The sequence below is a fragment of the Brachypodium distachyon genome, chromosome 4 (genome assembly GCF_000005505.3).
Source record: "Brachypodium distachyon strain Bd21 chromosome 4, Brachypodium_distachyon_v3.0, whole genome shotgun sequence".
NCBI classification, from domain to species: domain Eukaryota; kingdom Viridiplantae; phylum Streptophyta; class Magnoliopsida; order Poales; family Poaceae; genus Brachypodium; species Brachypodium distachyon.
This window is the reverse complement of record NC_016134.3, coordinates 44,428,616-44,449,602: the sequence shown is the minus strand read 5'-3', so window position 1 is coordinate 44,449,602 and position 20,987 is coordinate 44,428,616. Positions and strand designations below refer to the sequence as shown.

The 20,987-nt window shown below is 44.8% G+C and overlaps 5 protein-coding genes and 1 non-coding gene across 6 annotated transcripts; 5 read left to right on the top strand and 1 right to left on the bottom strand.

Moving 5' to 3' along the window:
- Positions 1-774: 774 nt before the first annotated feature.
- MIR169I (microRNA MIR169i) lies at positions 775-949 on the bottom strand. The gene has a single exon (NR_126856.1). It is a non-coding gene; the product is annotated as a microRNA MIR169i (primary transcript).
- A 3,407-nt stretch (positions 950-4,356) lies between these two features.
- Positions 4,357-5,939, top strand: LOC104585160 (enolase-phosphatase E1). The gene is made up of 5 exons (XM_010241171.3): positions 4,357-4,663; positions 4,762-4,917; positions 5,031-5,144; positions 5,234-5,326; positions 5,416-5,939. Exons 1-5 carry the CDS (start codon positions 4,475-4,477, stop codon positions 5,719-5,721), a joined length of 858 nt encoding a protein of 285 aa, XP_010239473.1. The 5' UTR covers positions 4,357-4,474; the 3' UTR covers positions 5,722-5,939.
- Positions 5,940-6,097: 158 nt separating this feature from the next.
- On the top strand, positions 6,098-8,488 carry LOC100828644 (2-alkenal reductase (NADP(+)-dependent)). Its single transcript, XM_003578718.4, has 5 exons — positions 6,098-6,468; positions 6,681-6,858; positions 7,384-7,550; positions 7,690-7,772; positions 7,860-8,488. The coding sequence occupies exons 1-5, from the start codon at positions 6,232-6,234 to the stop codon at positions 8,236-8,238; spliced, it is 1,044 nt and encodes a 347-aa protein (XP_003578766.1). The 5' UTR covers positions 6,098-6,231; the 3' UTR covers positions 8,239-8,488.
- A 777-nt stretch (positions 8,489-9,265) lies between these two features.
- Positions 9,266-12,258, top strand: LOC100827217 (2-alkenal reductase (NADP(+)-dependent)). Its single transcript, XM_003578713.4, has 5 exons — positions 9,266-9,714; positions 10,304-10,481; positions 11,124-11,290; positions 11,518-11,600; positions 11,701-12,258. Exons 1-5 carry the CDS (start codon positions 9,484-9,486, stop codon positions 12,077-12,079), a joined length of 1,038 nt encoding a protein of 345 aa, XP_003578761.1. The 5' UTR covers positions 9,266-9,483; the 3' UTR covers positions 12,080-12,258.
- Positions 12,259-12,413: 155 nt separating this feature from the next.
- Positions 12,414-15,460, top strand: LOC100828038 (2-alkenal reductase (NADP(+)-dependent)). Its single transcript, XM_003578716.4, has 5 exons — positions 12,414-12,837; positions 13,564-13,741; positions 14,136-14,302; positions 14,623-14,705; positions 14,787-15,460. Exons 1-5 carry the CDS (start codon positions 12,595-12,597, stop codon positions 15,163-15,165), a joined length of 1,050 nt encoding a protein of 349 aa, XP_003578764.1. The 5' UTR covers positions 12,414-12,594; the 3' UTR covers positions 15,166-15,460.
- Positions 15,461-16,157: 697 nt separating this feature from the next.
- On the top strand, positions 16,158-19,184 carry LOC100828340 (2-alkenal reductase (NADP(+)-dependent)). Its single transcript, XM_003578717.4, has 5 exons — positions 16,158-16,505; positions 16,995-17,172; positions 17,878-18,044; positions 18,371-18,453; positions 18,534-19,184. Exons 1-5 carry the CDS (start codon positions 16,239-16,241, stop codon positions 18,910-18,912), a joined length of 1,074 nt encoding a protein of 357 aa, XP_003578765.2. The 5' UTR covers positions 16,158-16,238; the 3' UTR covers positions 18,913-19,184.
- The last annotated feature ends 1,803 nt before the right edge of the window (positions 19,185-20,987 follow it).

The following is a 20,987-nucleotide window of genomic DNA, read 5'->3' as shown; positions in this document are numbered from 1 at the left end:
GGCGAGTCTGCGGTGTACCGCCGGATCATGGAGGACATGAATCTGCTGAACAGCTCGCCGGCCACTGCCGACAAGAAGGCCTCCATTGATTTTCGACAGTGTTGTGGATTTTGAAAGCGGGGTAAAATTAACAGAACAAAATAGATTACAGAAAGGGCATATGGATCATCATATGCTATTACATTGGGAAGAAAAGAGCTGTGGTACAGACTACAGAGTCCATTCCTCTGTAGATGGAGGGGTAAATTCATGGATGGGGTGTCACTGTTTCTTGCGACTGATCTTTCAGTTAGGCAGGACTTTAGGTTCACGTAGTACTACAGAGTCTATTCCTCTGCACAGCAATTACAAAAAAGTCGTGTTGAATTTCCCTGGTTCAATATATATACAGGTGCCACGGGTTTGGTGGCGAATAGAACAACATAGTAATCCTTATAAGCTATTTTTCATGCCACCTACTAATGATCAGGGAGTTTCTCAATGCCTAAGTGCTTGCTTTTACAATGCATATTAGCACATATATCTATGATCATTGTTTTCTTTGCGTGTTCAGTGCGAACGACGTCGCCGCTACCAAACGGAAAAAGTAGCTATTGAACGTTAATGTTGACTAATGTTCTTCAAATGACAAGATAATTGACTTGTTGGTGAGGAAGATAGGGAAGGATAAACTCATATACGGAAAGTACTTTGCTCCACACATGACATGGAGACCGTGGTGGAAAGCTTTGTACTGACCTGCAAGGAGAAATTAGTAGAGTATCAGAAAGAGGGGCAGCCTAGCATGGGGGACGAGGATCTCTCTTCTAGCCAAGATGGCTTGACCATACAATCACATCTCATCCATCACCAGGGCTCCAAGATTAAGCCCAGTGGTGATGAAACAGAACGTGGGCATAGGCAAGCCATTCTTGGCTGGTAGAGCCTGCAAAGGGGCTCCTCGTCTCCATGTAAGGCTGACCTCTTCACTTGCCCTTGGCACACCGGTTCAGCTAAAGTCGGCACCAAGTATTTATAACGTGTGCAAGAACAGAAGGGATCAGAATCAGATATCGCTTGCCACTTTGATGTTGATTATTTTCTCTCTGCAATTTGCATGGCACAGTATACTTTGACATTTCTATCCATATAGAATATATTCTCCGGCGCACAGTGTTTTCCAGAAAATCCTAGCTTAGCCAAATCTGTTCCCAGTGGATATGTATGGATCTGGGAGATCTCGTCCCCTTGGAATCCTAATGTAAAGGCCTAAAGGGGACTGCCGGTCAGCTAGCTAGTGGAGTTGGGAGTATTTCATTCCGGTGCTAAGTTACATGCTTGTGAATTGTGACGTGGATCATCTGATTTACTTGCAAAATCCGGTCATTAAATTAGCAACCAATTTTCCAGTCAAGTAGTGGCAAGAATTTGAAGTATGAGAAACAGGGAGAGCGGGTATTGCTAAATTTGGTGCTGACCAAACATATATCCGCATCACGCTCTTCATAAATGGTTATAATTCGTGTCATATCATGTACTTTTACCGTAACCTTGTGAAAGTATCTTTTTTATAAGATTTTGTTCTGTTTTCTATGGAGATATTATGTTGCTCTGCTTTACAAGTGGGTGTTGTGAGATTTGCGGTGAAATTCTACATCCCACCACAGAAATGCAAAAGCAAGAAACTAAATATAGACTTGAGATACTTTTTTCATCCACCAACTTGATGTTTTGACTTATTACCTCAAGATCTCCTTCTTGACATGAAAATGCTAAAGCGTCTGAGATTTTCCTTCAAAAAGAAAAAAGGCATATAAGATTCTGCCTTAAATGATCATGCCAATCCGGAAATCCATAGCAGCGGAATGTCAATTATATACATGCCTTCAACATACTTTTCAGTATGAAAGAAAGAATATATCTAGGTCTACCTGCAGGTAGCAAGGTTCCCAATGGAAGAATAAGTTCCGTATAGGAATTTGGAATTGACATTTCGAGAAACCTATTTCCATTCATTGAAGTCGATTGTCTGGCTAAGAGCTAAGATGAAGGTAGTATTTGTTCCCCGAAAGAAAACTACAATCACGACAACTGTACAGTAAAAAGGGTTTTGTTTTTGCTGCAACGAAAGCAAAATTTGAAACTGTTATGAGTATACTCCTCCGTCCAACAAAAAATGTCTCAACTTTGACCAATTTAAATGCATCTATACACTAAATCATGTCTAGATACATCCAAATTTTGACAAATTTAAGACATTTTTTGTTGGACGGAGGGAGTAGTATATTTTGAAGTGAACTGGTACAAGTTTTTGTCTGGAGATTAGAGAGTAAGCATGGAAAATTTGAAACGATGTGCAATTTCTACAGGTACAGGTTTTTGTCTAGATACAGACTTCGGAACCAGAACCAACGTCCATTTTTCCAGCGTCCAATTTTTTGACGGAAAACATCAAAACAGTAGGAAAGGACCGGCATTCATTTTTTCCTTTGTCCAGTTCACCAACTGTCCATAAAGAAAAATCTCCATTACTGAACTTTCTGTAATTTGTTTCGTTCTGTAATTTCGAAACGAGGTGCAATGTCTACGGGTCCAGATACAGGGTTTTACACTCTCGTTAACATTATTTACCAGATAGATTGTTGTCATATTCTCCGATTTATTCTCGGCCCACACCAAATTCAGCCCAATAAGGCAATAACTATGAGGTATCGTGCCATGGGTAATCAGCCCAATAAGGCAATAACTACTCCGTATGAGGCAAATGTGCACGCTGTGTTTCGTGTAATCGCACCACACAAAAACAAAACGCACCAAAGGGTATATATCACACGAGATTACCCCAAAAAAACTTCTTCCTCTAAAAAAACCCCCAAAAAACTTCTTCTTTTTTCATTTTATTGCCTGCACGCTGCTTCAAACACGCACACAGTGCACGCACATATATAAGAAAAGAGGCCTAGCTAGATCTCTGGCAACCTTTCTTGCACAGACAGTGATAGTTTGCGCCGCTACAATCGCCGTTGTCGAAGCCCTCGTTCCTGCAGTTGATGGAGCACTCTTCTTCGTCGAAGCATGATCCCGTGCACTTCTTGCACAGGGCGCTCTGGCACGCCGCCGCAACCTCCTGCACCGGCCCCATTTGTGCACAGTTTACAGATCCATCCATCTCAGGTTAATTGGCAAAAATTCTAAGCTACGCATCTGTCTATCAGAACGATGATCGTCGTACGTACCGGAGGCCAGTAGAAGCAGCAGGATGACGGCCGGGAAGAGCTTGGAGGAAATCGCCATTGTAAATTGCAAAGTTCTTCCGGCCGGAGGATTGATATATTTTTGTGCCGATCAGGTGGGGTTGCCAGATGACACGATAAAGAGAGGGAGGATAAGGTATAGGGGGAATCCAGCCTTCTTTATATACTTGATGAAGCAGGATACGTGCTTGGGAAGGGTGTGAGATCAGTACTCTTAATTTGGCCAATCCAATAATCACCTGCCACAAATCTTCGAGCGTACGATCGACAATCCGTGGCTTATCCGAATCTTTGGGCGTTAGTTGAACGGATCAACTTAGCTCGAAGATTTCCACGTGAAATCTCGAATCTTATCGAATATGAGTCGCATGCAAGATCATGACATAGAAGGACGTACATTTTTAAAAAAACCACTATTAATTTCTCATCGAAAGTGCAAGCTTTTACAAGATTAAGGAGGACGTTTTGCGAAAAAAAAAGATTAAGGAGGAGGGGGGGGGGGGAGAGAGAGTACTTTGATGCACTAGCAAGAAAGCGTTGTTTATGCTCATCTCGAAACATAACCCGCGGAATGAAAACCTATTAGCACAAAAGGTTTAAAGAAAGAGAAACCTGAGAGAGTAGTCCCTTCACACCGTCCCAAAGAGTTCATCACGTCGTGCCGTTGCCAGGTTCTAGCCGGCCATGTTTTCTTGGTTCATTTTTCAAAAGCTTTTACTAACCTTCAGGAGTTCTGTTTTCATTTTTATAGCATTTTGCAATTTTTTTAAATAAATTTTCTAATTTTGAATGTTTTTTTTTGTTTTAGAAAGCTTTATGAGAACAAATTGTAGTTTCTGAAAGATTTTTTGTGAATTATAAAAGCAATGTTCCAATTTATGAAATATTTTCCTGATTTCTGAAAGGGTATTTTTCCTAGTTTTGGGAAGGTTTTGTCCTAATTTTTGAAATAATTTTTCGAATTTCTGAAACCTCCCATCTGCAAAACCTTCTTTTCTTCCAAATTTCGAAAGCTTCGTCCGAAAATTCCAAAGGCGGGCCCGGAAGCCAGTAATCCATCGTCACACAGCAAAACTCACCTTAATAGGCCCTGTCTCCATAAATAACCAGGAACCAAAGAGCGCATCAAGAAAACACAAGAGAGCGGAGCAACGAACGTAGCAGAGCAGCGCCCCCAATCCCATACCTTTCCTCTCTGCGTCTTCCCTCTCCTCCGTCGTAACCCACCGAAGCTTCCTCCAATGGTGGGATACGCCGGCCCGTGCCCTTGCTGCAGCGGCGTCAAGCGCCGCCGCGCCGAGATGGGCAGCTCCGACTCGTTCCCGTCGCCGGGGTCCCTGCCGGACACGCCGCCCGCCAAGATCCCGCGGCTCACCTCCGCCTCCAGCGCCGCATCCGTGTCCGCCGCCGAAGCAGAGCGGGACGAGAAGGTCCCCGCGCCGCCGCCGCCTTCTTCTAGGTTTCGCCTTTCTTGCGATTCTCCTGCCTCTTCTTGATTCGTCCTTTTCCCCCTCTGTTTCTCTGCTAGGCCGCGAAGCCTGCGCCTGCTGTTGTCAATGTCGGGCCGGATCAAGAAGACGAGACCAGCGACGGGGACGCGTCGTCGGAAGCGGTGGCCGCCGTGGAAGCAGTGATGGCTGCTGCTGTTCTCTCCGCCAAGTCGATGGCCGAGGAGGCAGAGCAGGTGAGAGAGCGCCAGAGGCCGCGTCCTTTACTTTGCCTCGGCGTTTCTTGCGCTAGATTTTGTCTCGCCGTTTCTTGATTCATCAGGATTACTCTCTCCGTTTCCCGAACTAGGACGAGGAGCCGGCATCTGCCGACTTGGTACCAGAGCAGCAGGAGGCCCATGCCATGGCATTGCTGGAGGCCGCGATCGGCGAGGAAGAGCAGGTGGCCGACGAGGCAGAGAAGGTACGCTCCTGAGCCATGTTGATTTTCTTGCTGTTCTTTCTCAGTTTCTTGATTAGCCAGCCCTTCTCGTTTCTCCTTTTCTTGATTAGGCCGATGAACCAGCGGCTGCTACGCCCGTACCAGAGCAAGAACCCGAGACCAAGGCTTCGCCCGAGGCGGCGGTTGCAGAGGTAACAGAAAAGGTAATCGGCATTCAGTTACAGTATTATTTTTCCTGTCTTCCCCGTACATTTATTGGTTCTCTCTGACTGTGGAAGCTGTCCCCAAACAGCAAGAATCAGACGACAAGGCAATGCCGGAGGCGGCGACCAGCGAGAAGGCGGAATTGGCACCGCCATTGCCTCTCTCTGACTCTGATCATGGATGCGGGACGCGGCAGGGGCCAGAGGCAAGCATTACGGCTGGGACTGCGAGGGCCAGCGGCGAGAATGGAGCGACCGAGACGGCGGCGTCTCCGGCACCGGCGAAGGCGAGGCCGAGGTTGACGGCGGAGGTGCGGATGCAGAAGGGCGTCCACGTCGACATCAGCTTCAGGTGCAAGTGCGGCGGCCTCTGCCGCGACATCGCAATAGCATGAGCGGCTCTTTTCTGTCCGATTCTCAGACTGTAAAGTGTTCTCTGACAGAGGCCGTAGCTTAGTTTTTCTTTTGGTGCTGTTCTTGCAACTTTGTGTTCAGAATTTCATGTTGTTTGTAGGCGCTGCTGCTTAGTGATTGTGCTCACTTTAATCGTGGCTGTAGGGTAAACTCGCTCTGTGAGTTCAGGCTGTTTCATGTTCAGATTGTGTTTTGAAAAGATTGTTGCTACTACGTACTCGTTGCTCATTGCTCACGTTCGAGCAGTGACGTTCGGCGTAGCTCACTGCTCACGCCTCACTGTTAGGCGCCAGGAACGTTTGTAGATAAACCTTTCTTTGGAAATTAAGTACTCTTCTTGGGTCCGTTCTTTTCGTGAAGGACAAAAGAGAGTGGCAGATTTAGATGGGGGCGGAGAGGACGAAGCTACAAGGTCACTCTCTCGGCGATCGTCCTTCCCCCTTTTATCATCGATCGGGAAAAGAGGAGCTCATCTGTAAGAGGAAGGAGCAATGGCGGCGGCTGCGGCGGAGGTGAGCAACAGGAGTGTGGCCCTGAAGCGGTACGTGACTGGGTTCCCCAGCGAGGACGACATGGAGCTCGTCACGGCCGCCGTGACCCTCGCCGTGCCGCCCGGGTCGGCGGCGGTGCTGGTCAAGAACCTCTACCTCTCCTGCGACCCCTACATGCGCCGCCGCATGACCAAGCACCTGGTGCCCAGCTACATCCCGGACTTCGTCCTTAGCGAGGTAACAGATTCAGTGTTCTATCAGCACAGCACAGATGCAGATAACTCACTCTGTTATGCAACCCTTGTTGTTCTGAACCTGGAGCATACTGTATATATACTCTGTTCTGCAATTTTTCTTCTGAACTTTCAACTCACTGCAAACCTTATACTGTCTCTCTCTCTCTCTCTCTCTCTCTCTCTCTCTCTCTGCGTGCAATCCAATCCGACCAGGCTATACCTACTTTTGGCGTGAGCAAGGTGGTAGAATCCGGGCACCCGGATTTCAAGGCAGGCGATCTCGTTTGGGGGATGATCAAATGCGAAGAATACACTTTGGTCACTAAACCGCAGTTAATTTACAAGATCAATCATCCTGAATTTCCACTGTCGTACTACACGGGTGTTCTTGGTGAGTACACTTCTGTTCGGCACAAGCAAATCTGGTTATTCTTGTTTTTTTATTCGTTATTCTGAAACAGAAGGTTATGGGTTCATTTCTTTCTAGTCTTATATATCAAGCAAATCTGCAAATGTAACCTTGGTTCACTCACAACTGAAACCGCTGTCTCAAGTTCTTACTTCAGTCACAACACAAGGTTTCTTCCCTCAAGAGAAATGTATACATCAGTTACTTGATCAGGATAGAGCATATCAGAAGAATGTTTGCAATAGGAGATAGCTCATGATACTAAGCTAGCGTAGTATATACTTTTCAGAGGTTTACACTACAAAAATTTAGCTAGCAGAAAGTGGTCCAAAAATAATATGACATCAAGCTGATCACTTGTGGGCACGGAGATCGTGCTCCACTGGCCTAACCTCTTTTCCTTTTTTGAAAATCACTCGAATTTGCTGCTTTTAGTCACATCTAACTGGTTCTCGTTTCAAAATAAAACATTTAACACCTAACTGTGCTACAAACTTCTGAATTCAGGCATGCCTGGCATTACTGCATATGCTGGATTTTTCGACGTGTCAAAGCCTAAAAAAGGCGAGTATGTATTCGTCTCGGCAGCATCAGGTGCTGTCGGTCAGCTTGTTGGGCAACTTGCAAAGATCACAGGCTGCTATGTGGTTGGCAGTGCAGGTTCTGACGAGAAGGTTTGTGCATACTGATTTTCGATCCGCCTTCTGTCATGCACATCCCCGAATCATGAATAGTTTGTGCATACTCATTTTGTAGCATCTTCAATTTTCAGTACACAACAATTTTCCCGGCATGAATTTGTCTTCATTTCAGGTCAACCTTTTAAAAACCAAGTTCGGATTTGACGATGCCTTCAACTACAAAAAGGAACAGGACGTCAATGCCACACTCAAGAGGTCTGCAAGCACCTTTCATTACCCACCATATCCTCGTACTTCAAATTGACAGTTCACCCAACCATGACACATCTTGCTTGCTCTCAGGTGCTTCCCGGAGGGCATCGACATCTACTTCGAGAACGTGGGCGGCGCAATGCTGGACGCCGTGCTGCTCAACATGCGGATGCACGGCCGGGTCACCGTGTGCGGGCTGATCTCGCAGTACAACCTGGAGCAGCACGAGGGTGTGCACAACCTCTTCTGCGTCCTCACCAAGCGCATCCGCATGGAGGGGTTCACCTCACGAGAGTACTTTGGCACTTACCATAAGATAGAGGAGGAGATGGCGGGGTATCTAAAGGAAGGGAAGATCACCTGCGTGGAGGATGTGGCCGAAGGGATCGAGAATGTGCCGAAGGCGCTCGTCGGGCTCTTCTATGGGCGCAATGTTGGTAAGCAGCTGGTGGCTGTCGCGCGGGAGTGACATGCCACGGCAGGATCAAGTGCCGATAAATGTTCAGGAAATTGAATTCGGAACGGTTACTAGTTTGGTTTGCGGAAACCAGAATGCCTTGTGTCCATGTTTAGTGGAAGTTGGAGAAAATTCAAAGTTTATGAATTCAAGATCACCCTAACCTCTGACAAGGTTCATAAGAAACAAACAGTAACTTTAACCTCACACTATCTGTTGTGCAGGTGTAATGCATATTTTGTCCGTTGTATTCCTAATTAAATTTGAAACTAAAGGTTGCCTAAAGCTTTTAGAATAAGGGTACGAAACAGATGCGCAAGCGGGGATAGAACTTGATTTTCATCGTTACTGTATCCAACATATGTAGTTTCATCACATGAGAAAAAAAATCAAAATAATGAAGAGACCAAACTTGACTTTTGTCCTGTTTGCTCAAGCAAAACGTGTGCCAATGTCAGGCAATCATATCTTTACTTTATTTAAGTCCAATCCCATAGATTTAAAAAATCAATGGGAATGGGATGGAGAATGCACAAACAATATGGACGACCAAGAGAAGAAATGCTAAATGAGCCAAAAAAATAAAGGGAACTGGCACTCCGGCAGGGGTTTTGGTGATTGTGCATTGGGTAATGTTTGAATTGTACTGAATTCCGTCTCCATCGTTTTTTTCCCCATGAAACCCTGCCAAACCATGTGTCATTTTCATCTAAAGAAAATGACGAAACAGGCAAACAACGAGAGTCTTACAAAGCGCCTGACGCATTCACAACAAGACAATATTAGAACTAAAATACTCCCATAATTCTTGTCGAAATATTACATGTATCTAGACGTTTTTTTAAAATAGATACATCCATTTTTTAACAAAAATTATGGAACTTTTCGTGAAAGACAGAAAAAAAAAGAGGAGGGAGACGACATGCGTGGGGACGGAGAGGACGAAGCTGCAGAGGGTTTAGACTTTTGACAGCCCTGCCTTTGCCTTTGCCTCCGTCCGTTCTCTCTGCTTTGGGCCGGCCTCCCTCCAGAGCCCAGCAACCGTTTCACGTCACTCTCCGGGCGCCCAGCTTTCCTTCACCACCGCTCCAGATTGCTCCAGATACATCCTATCCCCGGCGGCCCCCGGCAGTCATATCACAAAGACAACATACGTACGTACTGCCAGGGCCTATCCCCGGCGGTTCACCCACAACCTTGATTACATCGAATCGGTTCCAGGAGACGAGGAGTTCGGCGGTAATCAAGGGGGAAGCAATGGCGGCGGCGGCGGAGGTGAGCAACAGGAGGGTGACCCTGAAGCGGCACGTGACGGGGTTCCCCACGGAGGCCGACATGGAGGTCGTCGTCGCGCCGGCCGTCGCCGTGCCGCCGGGCTCGAGATCGGTGATGCTGAAGAATCTCTACCTCTCCTGCGACCCGTACATGCGCAGCCGGATGTCCAGGCACCTGGAACCCAGCTACGTCCCGGACTTCGTCCCAGGGGAGGTACTAGCTAGCAGTAACCCCCATCAAGCTTTTCCTTTTTTATACGGAGTAATATAATTCCTTGATCTCTCAAGTGCTACTATGAACAGTAGTACTATCAAATCCTCCATCGTACGAATCTATGTCTTGTTATTGTTCAATTGGAACAGAATTCGGAGTCACAAACCAATTCATGTCACCCCCCTAAAAAAAATATATACTCCATATGCTGCTGATAACTAGTGCTGGTGCCACTTGTTCCTTCATCCTTTTTTTTTGCGAGTAACACTTGTTCCTTCATCTAGCATATACACCACACAATAAACGCATGGCCACAACTGTTCCAGCGATAGCCTGTACGCACGGTTCAATGAGTAGGATTTGTAAGTTGTACCAATTCATCTCTGTTACCTGCAAAGTAGTACTCACAAAGGATGAATATGAATTTCGCCCAACGAGCTAATGGGATGCCGACTTTGTACATGTGTGTGTTCAGCACTGGCAGTTTGAAATATTTTATTTAGTTCAGCACTTTTTAATTCTCCAAAACTTCTTTTTACCCCCACTCGAAACCTCATACTGCCGCCTCTCGGGGTACGATTCCGACCAGGTTATGGCTACATTTGGCGTCAGCAAGGTGGTGGCATCAGGGCACCCGGATTACCAGGAAGGCGATCTCGTATGGGGAATGACCGCGTGTGAAGAGTACACTCTGGTCGCTAATCCAGAGTCACTTTTCAAGATCAACCATCCCGAATTGCCACTCTCCTACTACACTGGTGTTCTCGGTAAGTCCAATTTTATCTGTCACAGGCAAGTCTGGTTATTGCATTTCTGAAAGAATCTTCATATATCATGCAAATATGACCTTGATTCACTGACAACTGAAACCCTTTGTCCTGAGTTCTTACTTCAGTCACGATACACAGGGTTTCTTCCCATTTCATTGCTCGATCAGCTTTATTGTCTGGTTGGGACTAGAGAGTGAGACCGAAAAGTCATAGAAATGATTTGGATATACCCCAGGATCGAAGGACTAAATAAATGTAAATTAGTCACTTTACCTGGATAGAACATGTGAGAAGAATGCTTGCAATAGCTGAGAACACTAAGCTAGTGAAGCATTCAGTATAATGTTCAGAACTTCATACTGCAAAAATTTACCCAGCGGCAACTGCAAGTGGTCTAAAAAATATCACATCAAGCTGATCAGTACCGAGGCCTGAAAATCGCTGGAGTTTACTAGTTGGCATATTTTAGTCATATTTAACAGCTTGTTCAGTAGTCAGTTTTTTCCCTAATTATTATGCTACAAACTTCATAATTCAGGCATGCCTGGCCTTACTGCATATGCTGGATTTTGGACATGTCCAAGCCAAGGATTCTCAACTTTTTTCTTCCCTAACTATCCTAGAACCTCAATAATGCAGGCATGCCTGGCCTTACTGCATATGCTGGGTTTTTTGAGGTTGCCAAGCCTAAGAAGGGTGACTATGTCTTCGTCTCGGCAGCATCAGGCGCTGTTGGGCAAATTGTCGGGCAGCTTGCAAAGATCACAGGATGCTATGTGGTCGGTAGTGCCGGTTCCGATGAGAAGGTTTGTGTATTAGATTTTCTCTTCGCCTTTTGCTATGTATATCTCCAGATCATGAATAGTTTGTGCATACTCAATTCTGTTCTACTGAACAAAAGGGTTAGCATTTACACCTCCAATCATTTCATTGATCCCCAAAATCAGTATCTTAAACTTCCTCAGTGACACAAAATTGTCTTGGGATGAATTTGCCTTCATTTTTTATCTAAATATTTTTGCCTTCATTTCAGGTCAACCTACTAAAAACCAAGTTTGGATTTGACGATGCCTTCAACTACAAGAAGGAGCAGGACCTCAACGCCGCGCTCAAGAGGTATGCCAGCCCCTTCCCTACCTTTATCCATTGGGTTGTTCCAAACATTCAGTGATGACGAGTCTCCCAACCAAGAGTCATCATGCATGCCTGCTCTCAGGTGCTTCCCGGAGGGCATCGACATCTACTTCGAGAACGTGGGCGGCGCGATGCTGGACGCGGTGCTGCTCAACATGCGGAATCACGGCCGGATCGCCGTGTGCGGGCTGATCTCGCAGTACAACCTGGAGCAACCCGAGGGCGTGCGGAACCTCTTCTGCATCGTCGCCAAGCGCATCCGCATGGAGGGGTTCATGGTGCCGGAGTACTTTGGCAACTACCGCAAGTTCGAGGAGGAGATGGCCGGGTACCTCAAGGAAGGGAAGATCACCTACGTGGAGGATGTCGCAGAGGGGATCGAGAGTGTGCCGGCCGCGCTCATCGGGCTCTTCTACGGGCGCAATGTCGGAAAGCAGCTCGTGGCTGTCGCGCGGGAATAATATGGCATTTTGCCAGTATGCCAGGATCGAGTACTTACTGATAAACAATCAGCGTTCTAAATTAGAATGCAGGATTCAGATGCAGATCAGTAAACTACACCAATTAATTTGGAACAGGAACAGTGATGTGTGAACTCGAACAAAAGTACTACTATATGGACATTTTTATTGACTGTGTTTCAGCCGAACCAAATGCTTGTAGTACTATGCCAACCAGGCTGGCCGGCCGGCCCCATATATATGCAGCGTTTAGACAGCCGACAGACAGGCAGTGATTGCGAGCGTTTCCAAGCCGCTTGTCCTCGTACTCCTATCCCTTCCTTTAAGACTCCAAGATGCATCCAGATCCAGCCACAACACACACAGAAAACGTGCGCGGCTAGCCTAAGGCGCCGCAATACGGCAGCATCGCAGACGCCGTTAAAATCCGGCCGGGAACCCGCCGCTCGAGGGCCTCCCCAATACTTGCGTTGTTCCAGTCCTCGGCCAGGAAGGGATTGAATTGAAGCAAAGCAATGGCGGCGGATCAGGCGAGGAGCAACAGGAGGGTGGTCCTGAAGCGGTACGTCACGGGGTTCCCCACGGAGGACGACATGGAGCTCGTCGTCGCCGCGGCCGGCGCCGTGACCCTGGCCGTGCCGCCGGGGTCGAGATCGGTGCTGGTGAAGAACCTGTACCTCTCCTGCGACCCTTACATGCGCGGCCGGATGAGCAAGCACGACGACGGCAGCTACGTCCAGGACTTCGTGCCAGGGGAGGTACGTAGGATGGAATCCCCGCATGGGGGATCAAGCAATTTTATAATCTCTTCACTGTTTCTGTTGCTCCTTGCTTGACCCAAAACGCTCTTTCTATCCACTAATAGAATAGCAACTAGCTGTCTTTTTTCTTTCTGAAAAAAGATAAATCTGTTCCACTGTTCACGGTTAATTAACTGCCACCTACTCTGATTCTGGATCTCTGATTCCTGTAACTTTCGTGCCGATATGCTTTCTCGTCAGTTCGAGCATTGCATATTCGCTATTCATGTTCCTTTTTCCTTTCTTTTGAGGAATAAATTGAGTTTGGGTTGGAGCAAAATCGACAAGATCTGGTGGAATATATGACCACGCACTTGACCCCTTTGAGTTTGGCTGGCCGGCCTCTGGGCTCGGATGTTGCTAACTTTGGGCTACATCTGTGTGTTTGCTCCCTTCTACATACATAGACAAAGATTTCGCCAAACTTATTTCTCTTCTACTATCAGTCAATGGACGAGTCATAAAACTATACAGCTGGTCTCCTTTTTTGGGGAACCGGCAGAAGGACCACATTTCAATTTCAATTAGAAAAAGAGGGTGATAATTGATAAATATATAGCAGAAAACCGGGCTAATGAATCATGTTGAAATTTTACCCAAGGACGAAGCCTACTGTATCCTGTTCACAGTACTGCAGCTTGTTTCTCTGAGTTTTTGTTGCCTGACTGACTACCATTCTCCCAGGTTTTGACTACTTTTGGCGTCAGCAAGGTGGTAGCATCCGGGCACCCGGATTTAAAGGAAGGAGATCTTGTCTGGGGGATGACTGGATGTGAAGAATACACTCTCATCACTAATCCAGAGTCTCTTTTCAAGATTAACCATCCTGAACTGCCTCTATCGTACTACACCGGTGTCCTAGGTGAGTTCACTTTTATTAATCACAAAGGAAAGTCTCATCTTTAATATATAAAACTGCTAGAATTTACTATGTTTGTGTCAAATCAAGCGAGGCACTTTTTTTTGGTCTGATCATTTTATCTGTTTCAGAAATCAGAATGTCAATAGTTTCTTCTTCATATTGAAAGGTCCACATCATGTTCATTGGTTTCCCTTGTACAGTTAGTATATGCCATATCATATTCAGAGATTCATACTTCCTTCAAAAAGGGATACATACTGCAAAGATTTCCACAGCCATAAATCAAAATGGCTAGATAAATCATTAGTAAAAGATTAGGACATCAAGCTAAATCCTCGGTCATCTAGCATGTGAATTTACTCTAAACTGAACTGCTGCAAACTTGGTCATGCAGGCATGCCTGGGCTTACTGCATATTTTGGATTCTTTGAAATTTCGAAGCCTAAAAAAGGCGAGTATGTGCTCGTCTCGGCAGCATCGGGTGCTGTTGGGCAGCTTGTTGGGCAACTTGCCAAGATCACAGGCTGCTATGTGGTTGGAAGTGCTGGTTCTGATGAGAAGGTTTGTACATACTCATTACTTTATTCTGTTCTCTTTCACTGTCATGCAACAAGTTATTTTGAGCTGTACAAATTTAGTTACATTGGATGGGCCGGAAAATGATAAATTGGTTAAAGTGGAATTTTGACTATTAACATAAAAAATATGCTCCATTACGGAATAAAATTGCCGTAGTTGGTTTCCACTGCGGCTCATGGTTACATACGGATCAGAATATATCTTTCTGTGAGCGACGTAACATCTCAAGCATTCCGTTGGCAACAAAAATAAATATTTTGTCATAATTTGAATGATAGTACAACATTTTCCTGTAATTTCAGGTCAACCTCTTGAAAAGCAAGTTTGGCTTCGATGAAGCTTTCAACTACAAAAAGGAACAAGACCTCAACGCGGCACTAAAGAGGTTAATTTGCGGGCCTTTCTTCGATGAAATTCCAAGTTCAAAACAAGACAATTAACCAACATGAAACATTCATTCTCTCAGGTGCTTCCCGGAGGGTATCGACATCTACTTCGAGAACGTGGGCGGCGCGATGCTGGACGCGGTGCTGCTCAACATGCGGAATCACGGCCGGATCGCCGCGTGCGGGATGATCTCGCAGTACAACCTGGAGCAGCAGGAAGGTGTGCGAAACCTCTTGTGCGTCGTCGCCAAGCGCATCCGGATGGAAGGTTTCATTATCATGGATCACTTCGGTGCTTACGGCAAGTTTGAGGAAGAGATGGTGGGGCACATCAAGGAAGGGAAGATCGCCTACGTTGAGGACGTCGTGGAGGGGCTGGAGAAGCTGCCGGAGGCACTCATCGGGCTCTTCCATGGCCGCAATGTCGGCAAGCAGCTCGTGGCTGTTGCACGGGAGTGATATATATGTTGTGCCTGGATCGAGAACTATTGATAAATGTTCAGACATCGAAGTCAGATCAGTTACTGGTGGTCTGGCTTGTGTTGCGTTCAGAATGCCTTGCGCCGGTGTTTTAGTGAACAGTCGGAGGAGAAAACTGGATAAATGCTCAATTAGACTCATGTGCTCAATAAAACTGGTGGTCTGGCTTGGCTTGTGTTGCGTTCAAAATTTTCTGGTGGATTGTATCTTAGACGTCTATCAATGCTCAATTAGACTCATGTAATCTCAATAAAAGTGGAGTCTAATGTGCTAAGTATTTGGATATCAAAGATAAGACCCATTGTGATGGGTGGGTATCTAATATGTGACGCGGTTAGTTTAGATACAATAAATAATTTGCACGGGAGTGTGATTTTCACCTGATATTTTTCCCAATAAATAAGAGACAAATCCTCAAAGCAAGCCATATATATAGACAAATTAAAAGTTAATGTAGAGACATAATAGATGTGAAAAGAGAAATGTTGTACTCTATGTTATATAGTACAAGATACCTTTATTAGCGTGGAACCCAACAAATATTATACTGTAACAATATATAACAATATCACAGAGAATATAAAAATCATCATGAGAATCGTCAGAATCGTATCTCAACAACTAGTCAACTATTAAACGTGTTGGATAGTACAACCCCATGACGAGTGGCCTTAATATAATTCTACTCGCTCCGATTCTAAATTATCGAAATATTACATGTATCTAGACGCTTTTTAAGAATAGATACATTCATATTTGGACAAATTTGAGTCAAGAATTTAGGATAACCAATTAAGCTGTGTTAGTTTCGACCAATTAACTAAGCTCGACGCACAGAGCTGTTGACTTACCATTAATCAATTTTCTTGTATGTGTTGTGCTCGCCGTTGCCTGCCGGTGGCAACGTGCCAAGGCAACCCAGTCTGAACGCGGAGTAACAAAGATGCTCCCGCCATCCGGCCGCTCCACCGGCCGTATACACACATTAGATATAAAGTTCTCCTCCCTGGAAGGAAAAGCAATCAAGCAAGCAAAAGCAAGGGTGGATATCAATGGCGTCGTCGGCAGCAGAGGAGGTGATCATGAGCAACAGGAGGGTGATCATGAGCAACAGGAGGGTGATCCTGAAAGGGCACGTGACGGGGGTCCTCACGGAGGACGACATGGAGCTCGTCACGGCCGCCGTCGGCATCGCCGTGCCGGCGGGGTCGACGGCGGTGCTGGTGAAGATCCTCTACCTCTCGGTCGACCCTTACATGCGCATCCGGATGAGGAACCACCTGGAGCCCAACTACATCCCTGACTTCGTGCCAGGGGAGGTACGTATTTTTTTTTTATTATTGCAACAGTGATTTGTTCTCTCTTTTGACAGCGAAAAATACCTCCGTTGATTTGCATTGGAAGTCGTTAACGCTTTTTTACTGATTGTTCGAACTCAACTGCTCATCCAGACTCCATTTTGCAAAACCATGGCTTGCTCTTATCGATTGGAGGCCACAAAGTTCAGAGTCATATCAGAGAAAACGTTGAACACAGCTACCGGCAGCTTTTTCCTTGATCTTACACCACCCGATTTTATTTTGTTTTCGAGAAACAGACCACCCATAATTCGTGCATGATATCAACTTGTTGGAGCAGCAACTTGTCGTTCACTTGAGCAAGACCTATAATAGTTACTCTGTTGTTTCAAGTACAGATTACACCTCTGTTTTACTGAATTACGAAGCCTACCTGTTTGCTGTTCAGTATTACTGCAGTTAGCTTCTGAAATTCTGCTGCCTCACTCTGGGTGTGTACGATCCATCCAGGTTATGGCTACTCTTGGCGTAAGCAAGGTTGTAGCATCCGGGCATCCGGATTTCAAGACAGGCGATCATGTATGGGGGATGATGGGATGTGAAGAATACACTTTGGTCTCTCATCCAGAGTCTCTTTTCAAGATCAACCATCCTGAATTTCCTCTGTCGTACTACATAGGTGTTCTTGGTGAGTCCAATTTTATTTGTCACAAGCGAGGTGTCCCCGTTAATAAAACTGTATTTCATATGTTTGTTTCACTTCTAACGATTACTTTTTAAAAAATCTAAAAACACAAGATAATTTCATTTTGTCGGTTCACTATGTCTGATTGAGAAACCTGCAGAATGGCAAGAGTTAATTTCTCTTCCCTCTTTGTATATCAAGCAAATGTCACATTGGTTTCTAACCATCGATTTTTATTTATTTATATTGCTGGCGATGCTTATTGTTCAGATTATTGGTGCATGAAAAAACTGGACTGGGAAAATAAATACAGAAAGATATTTTAAAACCACAGAAATGCATGCGACTCCACTTAGTTGGTAAGGACTCGGGACAGAACTAGGATTCAAAAGTTCAACAAAATTTCTATGAACACGAAGTTCCCAAAATTTCTCAAATTTCACGGACTAGATTCGGACCAATAAATTCAAACTTGATCAAATTTTGACTAAACTCAATTAATTTTATTCAAACTAATTCCAGTGGTTTAAAAGTTAGGATATTTCGGTGAGGGCTGAAATATTGTTTTTACGGAAATCTTAAACCCTGGCCAGAATAGGAATTCAGGAAAGAGTAATGCAGGCATGAGGCATGCCTGGCCTTACATTTTTAACAGCTGAATCAATTGTCAATTTTTCGTTTTTAACTGCTGCAACCTTGGTAATGCAGGCATGACTGGCCTTTCTGCATATGCTGGTTTTTTTGACGTGGCGAAGCCTAAGAAAGGTGACTATGTCTTCGTTTCGGCGGCTTCAGGCGCCATTGGGCAGCTTGTTGGGCAGCTTGCGAAGATCAAAGGATGCTATGTGGTTGGAAGTGCTGGTTCTGACGAGAAGGTTTATGCATACTCATTTTCCCTCCTGTTCTCTGTCACTGCTATTGTGCCATTCCAAATAGTCCTATTGATCACAGCATTCGCGTTTAGAAGTTGCATTGGATGGGCTGGAAATGATTAATTGGTTGAAGATATTCAGTATTTTTTGTTTTTAACATAAAGAATTACACCTCATTAGGCAATTAAATTGGTGTATCTGCCTTCATCAGGGCCTCAAGGTTTAACACACGGATCGAAATATCATACTTATGTCCAGGAAGAGAAATACACTGTCAAGCATTCTGTTGACAACAAAATGACACCACATGCATTTTCTGGCTACATCAGGTCAACCTCCTAAAAACAAAGTTTGGCTTCGACGACGCTTTCAACTACAAGAAGGAACAGGACCTAAATGCCACACTAAAGAGGTTCGCGAACCCTTCTCCAATTAAATCCCCAATTTCCCAACCATGCTGTAGTAATCAAACGTGGTGGCACTTTGCCTCAGGTGCTTCCCACAGGGAATTGACATCTACTTTGAGAACGTTGGTGGCGCGATGCTGGACACGGTGCTGCTCAACATGCGGATACGTGGCCAGATTGTCGCATGCGGGATGATCTCGCAGTACAACTTGGAGCGACCGGAGGGCATTCGCAACCTCTTCTCCATCGTCACCAAGCGTATCCGCATGGAAGGTTTCATCGTCCTGGACTACTTTGGAACCTACCGCAAGTTCGAGGAGGAAATGGCAGGGTACATCAAGGAAGGGAAGATCGCCTGCGTGGAGGATGTCGCTGAGGGGATTGAGAATGTGCCTGCTGAGCTCATCGGGCTCTTCTCTGGGAGCAACGTTGGCAAGAAGCTGGTCATCATCGCACAAGAGTGATATGGCAAGAAGCTGGTCACCATTGCACAAGAATCACTGAAATGTATGTTCGGAAATCATTACAACAGCTACTAGTTACTGAAATATATGTTCAGAACTCGAAATCCATTACAGTTATTTGTTTGGCTTGCTGGATTCAGAATGCGTTGCGCCAGTGTTTAGTGCAAGTTGATTAAATTGTATAAATGTCAGTTTCTTTTCTTTGGTTGTGTTACATGCTAAACTTTATGGGATTGGTAAAAGATGAATTATAAATTTAACCTCGTGTATTTTGGACACCGTTGATGGCTTCAAGCAACTAGCTATTCCAACTACTAGGGAACCACCTTTTGTTTTCAGCAGGGTTGGCTGGGGAAGCCGCCTCAGGTTTCAAATGGCATGGTTGAAGGTCCCGAGTCCCGACTATGGCTGGGCTTTACATATGCCAAATAAAAATCAATCAAGTGCCGATCAGTGTGTGTTGGTGTGCCGGCCAACTCCACTTTTGTTATCCTAACCCATGTGTATCTGGCCCATGTATAGAAAGGATGATCCCACTTAGTCCATAGAAATGCCCTCACTTGGCCCATTAGTAATAACTTTGGTTCTGTGAAAGATAGCGAGATGGTTTTCTAAGGTAGTGTTTGGTTGGAGAACGAGATAGAATGTAATGAAACGGTTCTATTCCAATAGGAATGAAATGTAATGGAACGGTTCTACTTTCATATATTCTAGAAACCAAACACTTACAACCACTGATTCCACTTGGAACCAAGTGATTCCAATTTTTTTTTGAGAAATGAGATGGTTAGGCATATTAGAAGAATATTCCTTTTTGAGGAACCAAGTGGTTCCATTCCAATTTTTAATATTCTATGAACCAAACACAAGAATCATCTCAATTATTGGACCCATTCCATTACATTCCACCTCATTCTCACATCCAAACACTACCTAAAATGTACTCACAAAATAATAGTATTCACATTCAATTAGAATATATGAAATTATCATCATAATAACATGAGTATGTGAAATTGTCATCATAATAACACGAGTATTCACATTCAATTAGAGTATATGCCTTGCGCCGGTGTTTTAGTGAAAGTTGGAGAAAACTGGATACATGTGAGAGTGGGAGAGAATTAAATAAATGATGCGTAGCGGATTTGCACGTATTTGGAAACTTTACTTTTAGCATCAGTTACACCAATAATGTGTGTGTGATGTGCAGCTCCTAATTTTACTATTTGAGAGCCATTTTTGGCTTGTTAGTCATGCAAAACAATGGTTAGGCATGTGGTAGGGTGAAGTAGGACTTGTTTGCACATGTTAGGAAGCTAGGGGAACGAATGCAAAGGTTTCTTTATAGGTCTCTTCCCTTGGTCAAAAATAGACCATGAGTTGTTGTTCTTGAGAGTTCTAGGGTTAGGGCGAGGGGAGAGGTTTTTGATCCACAAAATCCACCTAATTTGTGAGAGATTGTTGAGAATTTGGAACCTCCCCATCCTTGTTAGCTTCCACCTTATACTATTCATCTTCATAATGAAGTTCCGCGCTCGCCGCCGCCTGTGGTATTTTTCCGCATTTCCATGTAAATTTTTGTGTCTCCCCTTGATTTGGTGTTTCCCTTGCTATATTTGTTGGTGGCTATTATCTCTACTTGCTATTGACATCTATTGTTTAAGTTTGGTGCTATTTGCTTGAGTTGACACTTGAGCCAAGTCATATTTGTGTTCTTTGATATATGGATGATTATATTGGGGTATTGATGTTCCAGCAAGTTATCCTTGCAGTGGTTAATCTTGTGTGCAGGTTTGAGAACACGGTGTTTGCAGACTTCATGTATTGGTTCAGATTTGTTCTAGGCACACAAGTTGTCTTTTCGAAATGATTGTGAGGAGCAGCTTGCTGTTTTGAAGTCTTCCGCTGCCCCTCTGTGCTCAAGTGTGGATTATGTGGCATTAAATTTACACCGGTGAAATCTTGTTCGAATAAGAGTCCAATGATATAATTTATGTAAGACACAAACTACATATTAGGTACTCCCTCCGTCCAATAAAAGATGTCCCAGGTTTGTCAAAATTTGGATGTAT

Coding starts and splice junctions, on each gene's coding strand:
- LOC104585160 (XM_010241171.3), top strand. CDS start 4,475: ATGGTGGGATACGCCGGCCCGTGCCCTTGCTGCAGCGGCGTCAAGCGC. Junction 4,664..4,761: donor AAGCAGAGCGGGACGAGAAG/GTCCCCGCGCCG, acceptor TTTCTCTGCTAG/GCCGCGAAGCCTGCGCCTGC. Junction 4,918..5,030: donor TGGCCGAGGAGGCAGAGCAG/GTGAGAGAGCGC, acceptor TTCCCGAACTAG/GACGAGGAGCCGGCATCTGC.
- LOC100828644 (XM_003578718.4), top strand. CDS start 6,232: ATGGCGGCGGCTGCGGCGGAGGTGAGCAACAGGAGTGTGGCCCTGAAG. Junction 6,469..6,680: donor CGGACTTCGTCCTTAGCGAG/GTAACAGATTCA, acceptor CAATCCGACCAG/GCTATACCTACTTTTGGCGT. Junction 7,773..7,859: donor GTCAATGCCACACTCAAGAG/GTCTGCAAGCAC, acceptor GCTTGCTCTCAG/GTGCTTCCCGGAGGGCATCG.
- LOC100827217 (XM_003578713.4), top strand. CDS start 9,484: ATGGCGGCGGCGGCGGAGGTGAGCAACAGGAGGGTGACCCTGAAGCGG. Junction 9,715..10,303: donor CGGACTTCGTCCCAGGGGAG/GTACTAGCTAGC, acceptor GATTCCGACCAG/GTTATGGCTACATTTGGCGT. Junction 11,291..11,517: donor GTGCCGGTTCCGATGAGAAG/GTTTGTGTATTA, acceptor CCTTCATTTCAG/GTCAACCTACTAAAAACCAA.
- LOC100828038 (XM_003578716.4), top strand. CDS start 12,595: ATGGCGGCGGATCAGGCGAGGAGCAACAGGAGGGTGGTCCTGAAGCGG. Junction 12,838..13,563: donor AGGACTTCGTGCCAGGGGAG/GTACGTAGGATG, acceptor CCATTCTCCCAG/GTTTTGACTACTTTTGGCGT. Junction 14,706..14,786: donor CTCAACGCGGCACTAAAGAG/GTTAATTTGCGG, acceptor TCATTCTCTCAG/GTGCTTCCCGGAGGGTATCG.
- LOC100828340 (XM_003578717.4), top strand. CDS start 16,239: ATGGCGTCGTCGGCAGCAGAGGAGGTGATCATGAGCAACAGGAGGGTG. Junction 16,506..16,994: donor CTGACTTCGTGCCAGGGGAG/GTACGTATTTTT, acceptor CGATCCATCCAG/GTTATGGCTACTCTTGGCGT. Junction 18,454..18,533: donor CTAAATGCCACACTAAAGAG/GTTCGCGAACCC, acceptor ACTTTGCCTCAG/GTGCTTCCCACAGGGAATTG.